This window comes from Pan troglodytes, chromosome 11 (assembly GCF_028858775.2).
Source record: "Pan troglodytes isolate AG18354 chromosome 11, NHGRI_mPanTro3-v2.0_pri, whole genome shotgun sequence".
In the NCBI taxonomy this organism is placed as follows: domain Eukaryota; kingdom Metazoa; phylum Chordata; class Mammalia; order Primates; family Hominidae; genus Pan; species Pan troglodytes.
In genome coordinates, this window is record NC_072409.2 from 75,155,411 (window position 1) to 75,168,420 (window position 13,010).

The following is a 13,010-nucleotide window of genomic DNA, read 5'->3' on the forward strand; positions in this document are numbered from 1 at the left end:
CTTCCTGGCAGTGAAAAGAGAAACTCATTATTAGGAAGGAGAATGCCTACTAATTCCACAGGAACACAGATTTGTCTGGCAGTGTATTCCAAAAGGAATTTCTTTTGCAGGAACAATAAGTGATGTAACGCACAGTTTTTATGAAAAATCCAGAAGTAGCTTTCATTTTCTTCTTCCTGAGAAAGCCAGTGAAAGTTGGAGGAAGTGACAAGGACTTCAATTCTGCAAGGAGGCTAAAGTTGTCCAAGAATTTAATCTCCTATCCCAGGGCTGTAATTATAACACTGATACAACTCAGGATGTTAGACTCCCATTCCTACATGCCCTTTGCTGAACCAGGCTTTGATGGAAACTGGACTGCACATGATTTGAAGTTGTCCCCTTTGACCAGAGCCTGGAAAATTTTAGTCTCTGTTGCTGGTTAAGGCCAGATCTGTTCTCTTTGAAAACCAAACAAGCAGATGGTGGGGGCTGACATCCTTTTATAAAGACCAAGCAGCCTGGTCTGTGTGCTCGTTCAGGTGGAAGCTACCCTATCTGAGTATGAAGATGAGCTGCAGAGGTACCAGCAGAGATGCAGGCTTCCTGGGGGAAGCAGCCCTGTGACTGCCCCAGAACTTAGATAAATGCTTGATTGAAATCCCAGAGTTCCACCCCACAGAGCAGCAGAGAAGGTTTTGGCCTAGGAGCTGTTAGGAGCAGGTGTGACCAGACGGCCTCCCCAGCCATAGGAAAAGCTCCCTTAGGCTCCCGTGGTGCCTCCAACCCTGAGAGAGATGGTCCTCTTGTGAGCCTGCCAGGACGAATTAGCTGCAGAGGGCACCCCAAGTCACTGAATGAGCTGACTTGTGTTTCTGATGGTTTCATATTGACCGATGTTAGAGTACATCTGCTCCAAATAAAAACTGTGGCTTAAACGTCAATTTTTAAGCCATTTTTATTTTTTGGAGAGTAGTTCAGTGTCATTTTTGTCCTGGAACTCTTCATGGTTTAATATGGTAAAATGGTGCCATGGTACCTGTTCAGTTATTGTCTTCCCATCGGCTGTTGTGGATTACTGTGACTGATGAAAGATCTGAGACCTAATGTAAAATATACAATGATATTAATTAAATACGTTGGAAGAAAAAAAATTGTCGGAAAAAAACCCATCCCTTGCTTCTCCTGGGAATTGTATTTACCGTTATACTAACTATCAAATTACCTTGGCTATGTCTGTGCAAGTATTAGTTCATTTTTAACAACAGAAGTTTGCAAAGTTTCCAGAACAGGTAAAAGTAACTTAAAGACATTGTCAATTTTTAATTGTAGTTTCTGTGTCATTTTACACACAGTTTCTTTTCTTTTCTTTTTTTCTTTTTCTTTCTTTCTTTTTTTTTTTTTTTTTTTGAGACAGAGTCTCACTTTGCCTCCCAGGCTGGAATCCAATGGCACAATTTTGGCTCACTGTAACCTCTGCCTCTCAGGTTCAAGGATTCTCCTGCCTCAGCCTCCTGAAAGCAGGGATTACAGGCATGTGCTACCCACCTGGCTAATTTTGTATTTTTAGTAGAGACGGGGTTTCTCCATGTTGCTCAGGCTGGTCTCGAACTCCTGACCTCAGGTGATCTGCCCACCTTGGCCCCCCAAAGTGCTGGGATTACAGGCGTGAGCCACCGTGCCCAGGGTTTACATACAGTTTCTGTGTGCTAGTCTCCTGGTAGCATTTATTTGATGAGGTTCATTTTAGAGATTGCTATGCATGGGAGCTCTACACATCTCCTATTCATGTAGGAGATTAGTTGGAGCATTAAAGTCTCTTATGAGCAAGAATTAAATCAGGTGTCATAAAATCTTTCCATGGGCCAGTGAAAGATCGGAAGTTGCTCAGGATGGAACCAATTGGAAATGTGCTCCGAACAACCCAGGGGCAGCACAGCTCGTGGTTGCCAGGAGGAGATGCTGGTTCAGTTTCATGGACCTTCTGTTTTCTTAAGACAACATGGAAATTCAAAACTTTTTAAATGTGAAAATTTTCAATCTCAAATGTTAGTGACTAAAATTTTCTAAAAAATAAAGCACCCTTGTTGGTCAGATCCAGACCACGTGCTTTTGACTGTGACCTCTGGCTGATCATCAGTTGCTAAGATTTATCCATCATGCTACTTGTAGGCTGAGATCCAGTCTTAAACTTGCATTTAGGGCTATGGCAATAAGTTAAATTAAAGTTATCCTTTCGTTATAGAGACCTATATGTTTTATGAAGAAAGAAAATGTTAAGTTTTTCTTTTTCTCATGATTTTCTCATCATAAATTTTGGTGGTCCCTGTTGGAAATCACCATATTGGTGGGAACAGATAAGAAAAATGCTATAGAAACACTCAGAAATACACAGTGTAATTTTTTTCTTTATAATATTTTGAAGATTTTTTCTCATAATTTATATATTGAAGAGACATGAGATATTATCAATTCAAATTTCCTCTTGCACTAGAGGCTGGGTGACATTAAGCTCACCAGCTAGTTAGTAACCAAGCCAGGCCTTGAACCTGGTCTGTTCATTTTAAATAATAATTAGCATTAATTGAAATTCTATGTGCAGTCTGGTTTTCTAATTTTCCCAACAACCCTAGGAGGCAGTTACTGTCGTTACTGCATTTTGCAGACAAGGAAACTGAGGCGTAGGGACTTGTCTCAGGTCATAGCCAGTAAGAGGTGAAGCTAGTGCAGTATGTTTAGTCCTCATCCTACACTACCAATTATTTCCCAGGCACTCAAATTTGTAAATGCCCAGAGTATTTGGGCTGTTCTAATAAGCTGCAGTTTTCAGAGGATGGCATTGTGTAAGAATCTGAAGATTTCTTATTTATCTCCTATTGTTGCTCTATGTAAATATAATACAGGACATCATCCTAAAAAGTATCCCTGTTCTTTTCCATTGACTGCTGTGTTTGGGCCGTGATTATTTGTAAAGGTCCATTGTGCAAAAACTCTAGAAATTATTTATCGTGAAGGTGCTGGATTTACAAGTCCCCAGTCCTAGAGCGTGGTACAGTGGCTATGGGCTCAGACTTCAGAGGCAGGTACATCTGGGTTCAAATCCTGTTTTGGCAGCTGTGTGACTTAGGGGAAGTGAACTGGCATGGCGAGGCCCCAGTTTTGTCTTCTGAAAAATGGGAACAATCATAGAACTCTCCTGGTAGCATTATTTTGTTACGAGACAGTCCCTGGGTAGCCTTCTGGCTAACACCAGTTAGCACTCCATAAAGAGGGAGTTACTGGTGCTACTTCAAAGCTCATGGCCAAAAAGAAACTGAAAGCTGAAAATGCCACTGCTCAACAGCATGCAGTAGTAAGCTCTTCAAATTTAGATTTTGGGCTTGCTCATTTAGCGTTCTTTCCATTCACGTCCTCACAGTTGGGGTGCATACCCCCTCAAGAATAGAGACACAGACTGAGAGTCTCATCTTCCGTATCACCTGCACCTGCTCAGGGACTGACTTTCAAAACTCTTTCTCAGCATTTTTGCTGAGAAACTGAAACTGGCTAGCTGTGAACCCAGGGACCAAGGGAATTTTTTTTTAAGAGAAGGATTATTCTACTCCCTATGAAAGAAACATTAGAGCAGAGAGAATCCTGTCATAGTTGAAAAGCCGTGGCTGTAAGCCTGGGAATTTGAGTTCTATCTACTTTTATCAAATCTAATCTATCAATCAATCATCTATCTATCATCTGCCTATCTAGAGATGATAGATTGATAGATATCATCTGGAGATGATAGATAGATTGATAGATATCATCTGGAGATGATAGATTGATAGATATCATCTGGAGATGATAGATAGATTGATTGATAGATTAGATTTGATAAAAATCTATCTATTGGCCGGGCGCGGTGGCTCACGCCTGTAATGGCATCACTTCGGGAGACCAAGGCGGGTGGATCACGAGGTCGGGAGATGGAGACCATCCTGGCTAACACGGTGAAACCCCGTCTCTACTAAAAATACAAAAATTAGCTGGGCGTCGTGGTGGGTGCCTGTAGTCCCAGCTACTCGAGAGGCTGAGGCAGGAGAATGGCATGAACCCAGGAGGTGGAGCTTGCAGTGAGCCGAGATCGCGCCACTGCACTCCAGCCTGGGCGACAGAGTGAGACTCCGTCTCAAAAAAAAAAAAAAAAAAAAAAACCATAAACAACAAAAAACTTCTATCTATCTATGTATCTATTTTATTGATCTATCTATAAGGAGGGAGGATGGGGTAGCAGGAAACGATTCCACTTTGAAGAGTCACAATTTGAAATATTCACAGCTGCTTCCATTTCATTTTGATGTGTTGCCAAAGTACAGTTCAGGTAATAAAGTCTAGGCTAAAGGGGAATTTTTCTTTTGAGTAATACCACTATTAAGCTAATATGCTTAAAGACAAGATGCATTAGATACTACTCCTTGTTGCTTGAAGAGATTACCTAGAGGAATTATTTGATAGGTTGTTAAAGCAAATGTGAAACCTTTTAAAATGTAATGAGGACCCTTTCCAGGAACCTGTAAGTCAAAAGTATTTCTGTGAATTTTCTCTAAAATTACCTCTTTTCTCTTATTTTCCAAAAAGCCAGCTATAAGCTTTCTGTTAAGCCAAAGAAGAGGAAATTCTTTACCCTCAGAAAAATGTCTTAGTAAAGGTCCTGAATGTCAAATTGAGACTGGAGAAGATTTGGTGACAACACAAAACAAGATGACAAATAGCATGTACTGTGTTTATGTTCTAATTCTTTATCTATCCACTTTCCGATCACTCTTCAAAGCTTGAGCTCAATGCCCTTTCTCCTTTTAAGCCTTCACTGACCTGCCCAATTATTTAAATATATATAAATAAATATATATTTCCAATAATTTTTGTAGTTCCTTCCACTGTGCCCTCACAGGGCAAGTGCATGTACTTCTTCTTAAAACCTTTTCTTTTTGGCTCATCATATCCTGTGGCAGTGTCCACTGTCTCTCCTTAGAGCATCATCTCCTTCAAGATAAAGAATTGCTGGATTTGAAGAATCATGGAGGCCATTTCTAGTCTTACATTCCTCACATGTTGGGGTTCTGTGGCAAATGAATGCTTATCTGCTGAGGGCAATTATTATTATTATTTTAGACAAGATCTTGCTCTGTCACCCAGGCTGGAGTGCAGTGGCGCTATCATGGCTCACTGTAGCCTTAACTTCTTGGACTCAAGTGATCCTCCCACCTCAGTCTCCCAAGCAGCTGGGACCACAGGCACCTGCCACCATGCCCAGCTAATTTTTAAATTTTGTGTAGACAGGGTATTACTATGTTGCCCAAGCTGGTCTCGAACTCCTGGACTCAAGCCTCCTGCCTTGGCCTCCCAAAGTACTAGGATTACAGGTGTGAGCCACTGTGGCTAGCTGGTTTTTATCACTTAAATAAATAAGTAAATAAGTAGTTGGTTTGAATATGTTGTGTTCTTGTAATCTAAATTAGCTTTTAGATTGGACAAATTTGGGGTCCCAAATCAGCTTTCCACCCCCTTCTGTTATTGTCTTTCCTTTGTTTGCTTGTTTTCTGCATGAGAAGTGAAGCTGTGTCCTATGACGGTGATAAACTCCAGGTGGAGGATCAGTTTGGGTGCCCTAAGTGAGCAGACATTCCTTGAGCATCAGCTCTGTGTTAGGAAACGGAGATCAGTGAGATGAGATGAGGAGCTAGCAATTCAGTTATGGGGTCAGGTAGACTCATAGAAAAATAAAATTGAGGGTACAAAGAGTACCTCCCATTGCTCTAATTCTTAATTGCAAACTTACAAGTGCAATAAATGCTAAAACTGCATGCCAACCGATGGAATAAAAATGTTCTGATTGGAAAAAGCATTTTTGGTGTTGTGTCTACAAATCACTCAAGCAGTCTTGGAGGGTCCTGGGATAGATTTAGATTAGTACATTGATAAGACTCTATCATATAAGATCCAATCTTTAGGGCAATAGTTAATGACCTTGGGATGTAGTAAATGTGCAAAAAATAACAGCAAAAACTGCCCTCATAATATGAGGTCCTAGCAAGAGTCCTGTATATGGACTTGGTAAGGGAGGAAGGCACATTCTGGGCAGAACAGGATGGTTGAAGGCCACCAATGATTCCTGGCAGATTATTAATAAAGGTTGAGGGCCAGGGACCCTGAGGGACTGAGGAGGTGAGAGAAATTCCTAAGGAGTACCAAATTAAACAAAAAATCCGAATTCACCATGCCTCTTGGTCACTATTTAAGGGCCGCTGACTTGCCTAAGAGAGCATGCAAGCAACGTCTGCAGGCTGGGGGGTGGAGGGAAGCTCAATTTTCTGAGAAGATGAAAACTCCGTGGACCTCATGTGAGATTCCTGTGAGGCAAGTGCGGGGACATGGGCTCTGGGGGCGGAGGGGCTGTGCTTGGAAGCCCCTGGGCCTAAGCTTTCTAGAGCAGTGGGCCTAGGTTAGAGGAGTTTGAGGTTGTCATGGAGAGAAATCTCCTGGTAGGGGTGTGTGCCACAATTCTGGGCCTTCCCACTGCTCCCTTGAGGGAATGGCACCCTTTTTGGAGATGTGTTTTATTAAGCAGAGCTTGACTCGGTGAAGAGCCCACAGTGTCACTGCACTTTAACAGGGGCAGTGGGGAGTGGTTTTCTGGGAAAGAGCCTGCTGCCCACCTGTCAGTGGCCCTGACCTGGCACTTCCTCTCTCCTTCCTGACCCTGTACCTTTGGGATCAGTTGCCCTGAGGCAGAGAGCAGGAGAGGCCAGGGCTGTGGAGATCCTCCTGGAGGCAGGTGGAAGTCACCAGGAGGGGGCAGCGCAGCACACACCTTGGTCTTCTGTTTCCATCTGGAGGCTGTGGGGCAGGGAAAGAAAGCTGTTAGCTGTTTGCTGTTTGGGTGGTCCAGGGAACCAAGAACTTGAGCTCAGGTGTGTTTGTCCACTGAGTCACTGAGAAACCCTGGGGTCTGGCTTTCCTGCAGTTATTTCCTTTGTATGGTTGTTGCAGTCTCTGTCTCTCTTTCTTTCCCTCTCTCCCTCCCATCCTTTCTTGCTTGCTGTCTCTTTCTTTTCTTTTTTCTTCATAAATTTTAAAAATTCAAAAAAGTATAATGACATAATAACTTTATATAATTACATTCAGAAATGATAGTTGAATATTTTTAAACTATTTTTTCTTTTAATAAAATAGTTTAGCAGTTTAATAACATAAATGGTATAAATAGTTTCTGTGTATGTGTGTGTGTGTGTGTGTGTAACCCCAGACCCATTCTCCTTTCCCAAGGCCACCTTCCTTGGAATCATCTTTCTATACTTCGCATATCTACTTGACTGTGAACACTATGTGGTATTATTTTTTGTGTATTTTTAAAAGTTCACACAGATTGTTTTATATTACATGTACATATCAGTATACAATTTTGCTTATCTTCTTTCTCACTTCGCATAGCAGTGTCTTTCTGTTCAGATATGTAGATCTGATTTAATCTAATATATATATATATATATATATCACACCTTATTTTAAACAATGTCTATTTCTTTATGGATGGGCACTCGGGTTGTTCCAGCTTTTGACTCTATGACAATGAATGTTGTAATATTCTACTGATCATATTACAATGACTCTTCTTGAGTCCATATGTGAGAACTTCTCTTGGATGGATACCTGGAATAGAATTGCTGGGCCCTGAAGGGTTCTGATTTATAATTTTCCAAGATACAGGCCAAGTGCTTTTCAAAGTAGTTATAACAATTTACACTTCCTCCAACAATTTCAGAGAAATTTCATCACATCCATAGAAATGTTTTACATTGTTAGACTTTAAACATTTTGTCAATCTAGTGGGAGAGGAATAATATGTCATTGTTATTTTAATTTACATTTCACATTTCTTGGGAGATAAGCAACTTTTCATGTTTCTTGGCCACCGAAGTTTTCCCTCTGTGAATTCCCTGTTATTCACCTTACTGGCTTCTTTTCTAACCCTATGATTTGATTCTTCACTTAGTGGTAGCTAAGGAGAGTTTTTTAGGGGGTAGATTTCCTGAGCAGTTTGTAGCTAGCATCTATATTGTGGACATGACTACACGTAGTAGCTTATGAGGGGAAATTCTTAGGATCTACTACTAGAGGAGCCCTTGCTGAAAAAAATTTTTTTTTTTTTTGAGACGGAGTCTCGCACTGTTGCCCAGGCTGGAGTGCAGTGGCGTGATCTCGGCTCATGTCAAGCTCCACCTCCCGGGTTCACACTATTCTCCTGCCTCAGCCTCCTGAGTAGCTGGGACTACAGGTACCCGCCACCACGCCTGGCTAATTTTTTGTATTTTTAGTTGAGACGGGGTTTCACCATGTTAGCCAGGATGGTCTCAATCTCCTGACCTCGTGATCCGCCCGACTCGGCCTCCCAAAGTGCTAGGATTACAGGCGTGAGCCACTGCTCCTGGCCCTTGCTAAACTTGTAATCCAGCTCTTCTGTTGGCCTTTCCATCTTGACAAGAAGAAAAATGTATTTATTTATCCAGGGCATTCTTGCCTCCACAGTAGAAGAGTATTCTCTAGTGACCATTTTTCATAACTTCTTTTGATGGTGCTTTTGAATGGTTTTCAGCAAAATTTCCTGTCTGGTCTTAGATTTCAGAATAGTGGTGCTTTGCTTAATTGGCTCATTTTCATCTCATGAATACTGTGAATTTACCATTGACCAAATTTATCCTCATCTCCTTTCTTGGACACTGGTGACTAGAAAGCATAGAATTAAGCTTATGTGTGTGTGTGTGTTTTTTTTCTAACGAGTGTATGCATTTCTAAACTGAATTCCGGGCTCCGTTGATATCTCTTTATTTTTTATTTATTTTTATTTTTAAATTGTCTTTTTTCTTTTTTTTCCCACATAGTTTTGTGCAATCCATTGACATCTCTACCCCTGTCTTTCTCTCCTCTATGCCTTCCATTTTTATTTGCTGGTTCGTTGTATTCTATTGAATAAAACCGGGGAGTTTATAAATTAAATGTCTGATGAAAAATGAAAAGAAAGGGCATAAGTAACAAAAAGTTAAAGATGAGTGCCTTGTGCAGATCATAATAAAGTCCCCATTGAGTTCCAGGCCCTTGTTGTGAGCATGGAGGATGCAAGGATAATCCAGGAAAAGAGTGAGGAAGAACTCTCAATGACTTCAGGACAGTGACAGGCCTCATGCTTACACAGCTGGTAGGAGGGGACAGGCTTGCCTGGAAGTCTGGATTGTGACTCCAGAGGAAAACTCGCCCACATTATCTATCCTTTTTGCTGTCAGTTGCATGAGAAAAAGTATTAAAATTCAGGGCTCTTTAGAATGCAGTTCTTATTGTGAGATCATTTAGAAGAGTGAGGTCACTGTGGTCTCTATTGAAAATGTTGGTGAAAAATCTTGCAAAAATGTATCTAAAGTATGATAACTCTGAAACATTTGATGTTAAAAATTGAGCATTCCTTTCAAGTCTTAAAATGTTTCTTTCTTCTATGTGTGGTGGGAGGAGAGAAGGGAACGAAAGCTTCCTGCACATTTATTAAGTGTGCCAGGCCCTGGGTATCAGGGACAACCAACAATTTTTTCAGAAGTCGCCGTTCTATCTTGGAGGCTGGTTTTTTATGTAACAGGGGACAATGTTTGTGTGGATGCTTTTAAAAGTATTTCTCTTTGGTGTAATTTTGTCTTCTCAGAGAATCTACTGATTTTTATTTTTAAAATTTATTTTCTAAAAAGAGGTGCCCAAACCCTTACTATACAGCTTGTCATCATTTTCTTTCACACAATGGGGGACCTATAGATGCTGTATGTTCCTCCCCATCATTTAATATTTTTTTCATTTTAACTCACATTGTTAACAGCAGGGCTACATATTTGTTTTCAGTGTCTTAATTGGAATATGTTATATATCTTAAATTTTTTCAAAAAGAAAGGGGAGATTTCCTCCTGGCATAATTTCTTGTAATGCCTTTGTAACTCCAAGTGCAGTTCATCTTTTCTCCATCTGTCCATCCGTCCGTCCATCCATCCATCCATCCATCCTTTGAGTACCTACCTTGTACTGGGTACTGAGCCAGGTGCTGTGATGCATATTAAGAATTATAAAACAGATCTAACTATCTCAAAGACATTGTGATCTAAGAAAACTGAATAGACAGGTACTTAAATAACTGTAGTACAGGGTAGAGTATAGGAAATTCCATGATGATGGTTTTAATAGCTATTTTTTTGGATCACTAGGGACTTTACTGATTGCAAATGATAGAACTTAAGATTAACTTAGGTTAGTGACATCTAGCCTCAGAGACAGTTGTATCTAAAGGCTCAAGTGGTATTTTTAGAGTTCTGTCTCTTTAGCTCTGCTTCTTTCTGTGGACTGACTTCATTCTTGGACAGTCTATTTCCTTGTAGCAGAAAATTTCCCCATGGAAGCCCCAGGCCTGTGCCATCCTTCAGCTATGATCCCAGAGAAAGACAGAGACTCTCTCTTCCCCAGCATTCATTTATTTAATCTCGGGGAAGACTCCTCTTGGTGTAATTGAGATCATGTGCACATCTCTAAGCCCACCAATGTGGCCAAAGGGATGGAGTTTTCTCTCTATTCACCCCTATATTGGAGGGCTTAGGGGGTGGGGGAGGGAGGAGCTTCCCACGGAGAATGCGCTAAGGCCATATGGGGTTTGTGAAATGTGGTTCATCAAAGGAAAGATTGATATTGTTACTGACAAAGGCAGAAGGAGGAGATGCTGGGCCAGGAAAATAGAGAGAAAAGAGGAAGGGGTAGGGCAAACGCACCTTAGTATTTTAGGAGGTAAAGGAGGGAGTGGCTGTCTCTCTTGAAATGTGGGGAAATATGTGACTTTTCTTGTGCAGTGATGACAGCAGCATCTCTGCGGCTCTCACCGTAAGAGTGGAAACACCTTTGAGAGGAGTAGATGCATTTCCACGGTGTTTTCACCTATGTACACTGGTGATACTCCGAAAGGGAAAGAAAAGTGAAATTGTTGGGTGAAAGAGTGATGAAACACGAGGAGAAATGAAACCCAGTGCATGGGTTATTGACCATGAAACGTGGTCAGTCATGGTTTCTGCTCAGTCATGCTCAGTTTTGCTCTACTGCCGTATTTAAAAAAATGGCAAGGCTCAGAGGGGTGTGGAGGGAGCACCTTGGACACCTGGGTGAGGTGGATGGGAGTTCTTCATGGTGCTGCTGCCTACATTCTGAGTCACTGCGATTCACTCTCTGCTTTATTACAGTTTCATCGCAAACCAGAAAAGGTTAGAAATCATCAACGAAGATGATGTTGAAGCTTATGTGGGACTGAGAAATCTGTGAGTACTCAGGACCAGGGCACATTATCTCAGAGACTTTTCCTGTTGTCTGCTCTGGTCAGGCAGGCATTCACTGGTTCGTTCTAATGTGCATGAAATTATGTGTTTTCACAGGACAATTGTGGATTCTGGATTAAAATTTGTGGCTCATAAAGCATTTCTGAAAAACAGCAACCTGCAGCACATGTAAGTAGAGATTGATTCTTTTGCTTCCCAGGACCCATTTTATTCAATATTTCCCCCCTCTGTTTATTTTCCTTCTTTTCCAACTTGAAACCTCCCTTTTTAAAGTTAGTATAGCTGTGATAATAGCTTAGAAACATTAGCTCTGATTTTGTTTGATTTTTTGAATAGCTTCAGAGGGGTACTTAGAACAGGCTGTTTATTCCCTTTCATGAATTTCTGGGCCAGTTCCATCTTGGACAGAGCAATAGGCTAGCAGCAAGGAGTCTGATGTGAAAACTGTGTCCTTGCACAGAGTTCTTGATTTTCTTCCTTGGAATAATTACATACTCCCTGGAAGACATCAAACTAGTGGAATCGAAAGAAGCTGACTTGGCCTTGGCCTTTATAGGGAAATAAAAATTACTGGTGCTTTTCCCCCCACAATAGGATTCTCCTTCATTTTCCCAAAGCCGTCTGTCATGGTTTGATAAAGGTAGAGAAAAATCAATCATGGGACATGCCAAAGGTACAGAAAATTATTAACAATGGGAAATATTTCCCCAAAGTCTTGTTGATGCTTTGTCCACTGAAGTCAAATGGAAATATGGAAAATGGGAACTGTTAGCTTGTTTGTTGCTAAATCCTCTAGATGATGGCATTTAAGTCCATAAGGTGTGGCTTTCCTGAGAGTTGTCTTCATTAAACTAAAGATCACCTAAGTGCAGAATATTTATGCATCACTGAGCTCAGACTTGTACTCCCATCCCCTGAGTTTTTAGTGGAACTTCTGCCAGAAGGTTGTTGCCTGCATTTATTGATTCTGTTTTGCTGTACCAAATTCTCTTTGCAGTGATACCTTACATGTCATAGTCTATCTGTGGGACCCTCACCTGGATTATTTCACATGATTTTTTTCTGACAATTGGTAGGACAGATCTTTTTTATGCACATTTCATAGATAAAATAAGAGTGAGAGAGTTCTAGGACTTGCTCAGATTCATAGATCGTAAGTAGCAGAGTTATGACTCCAGGGCCAACCCCTCTCCATGTTCTTACAATAAGAGCACAGGAAATAAAATCTGTATCATCCTTAGAGAATCAGACTTTCTTATAAGGTTTGTCCTCTTTCTTTTTTTTTGAGGAGAACAGCTCCCCAACTGATTTCCATGCCAGTTATAAAAGAAACCATTCTCTTAGAAGCAGATTGCCTGGACACTCTATTGAAATTTGTTGATATTATGGAAAATATTAATTTCATAAAGCCAATATCATAGCTTCATATTTTATAGGTGGCATTAATGATGAAGTCACTTTAAAAATAAAGTCTGTAAATTAAGACATAAAACATTCTACAAAAATGTGATAAAACTTCAGGGAACTTTATTAACACATTTCAATTAAATGCTTTTTGGAATCATTTTTGCAGTCTGCACAAATCTTTGCCTGCACAAATCTGATGGCTGCGTAGGCCTTGATAGCATAAACAAGAGAGAAGTTGGATAGAAGAAA

The 13,010-nt window shown here is 40.8% G+C and overlaps 1 protein-coding gene across 18 annotated transcripts in view; it reads left to right on the forward strand.

The window, feature by feature from the left end:
• NTRK2 (neurotrophic receptor tyrosine kinase 2) overlaps positions 1-13,010 on the forward strand; it is a 358,176-nt gene that overhangs the window by 22,975 nt on the left and 322,191 nt on the right. For all 18 annotated transcript variants that reach the window (XM_016961053.4, XM_054658057.2, XM_063787833.1 and 15 more), the window contains 2 exons: positions 11,262-11,336; positions 11,451-11,522. In XM_016961053.4, the coding sequence (XP_016816542.1) occupies positions 11,262-11,336; positions 11,451-11,522 (147 nt within the window). The remainder of the gene's footprint in view (positions 1-11,261; positions 11,337-11,450; positions 11,523-13,010) is intronic.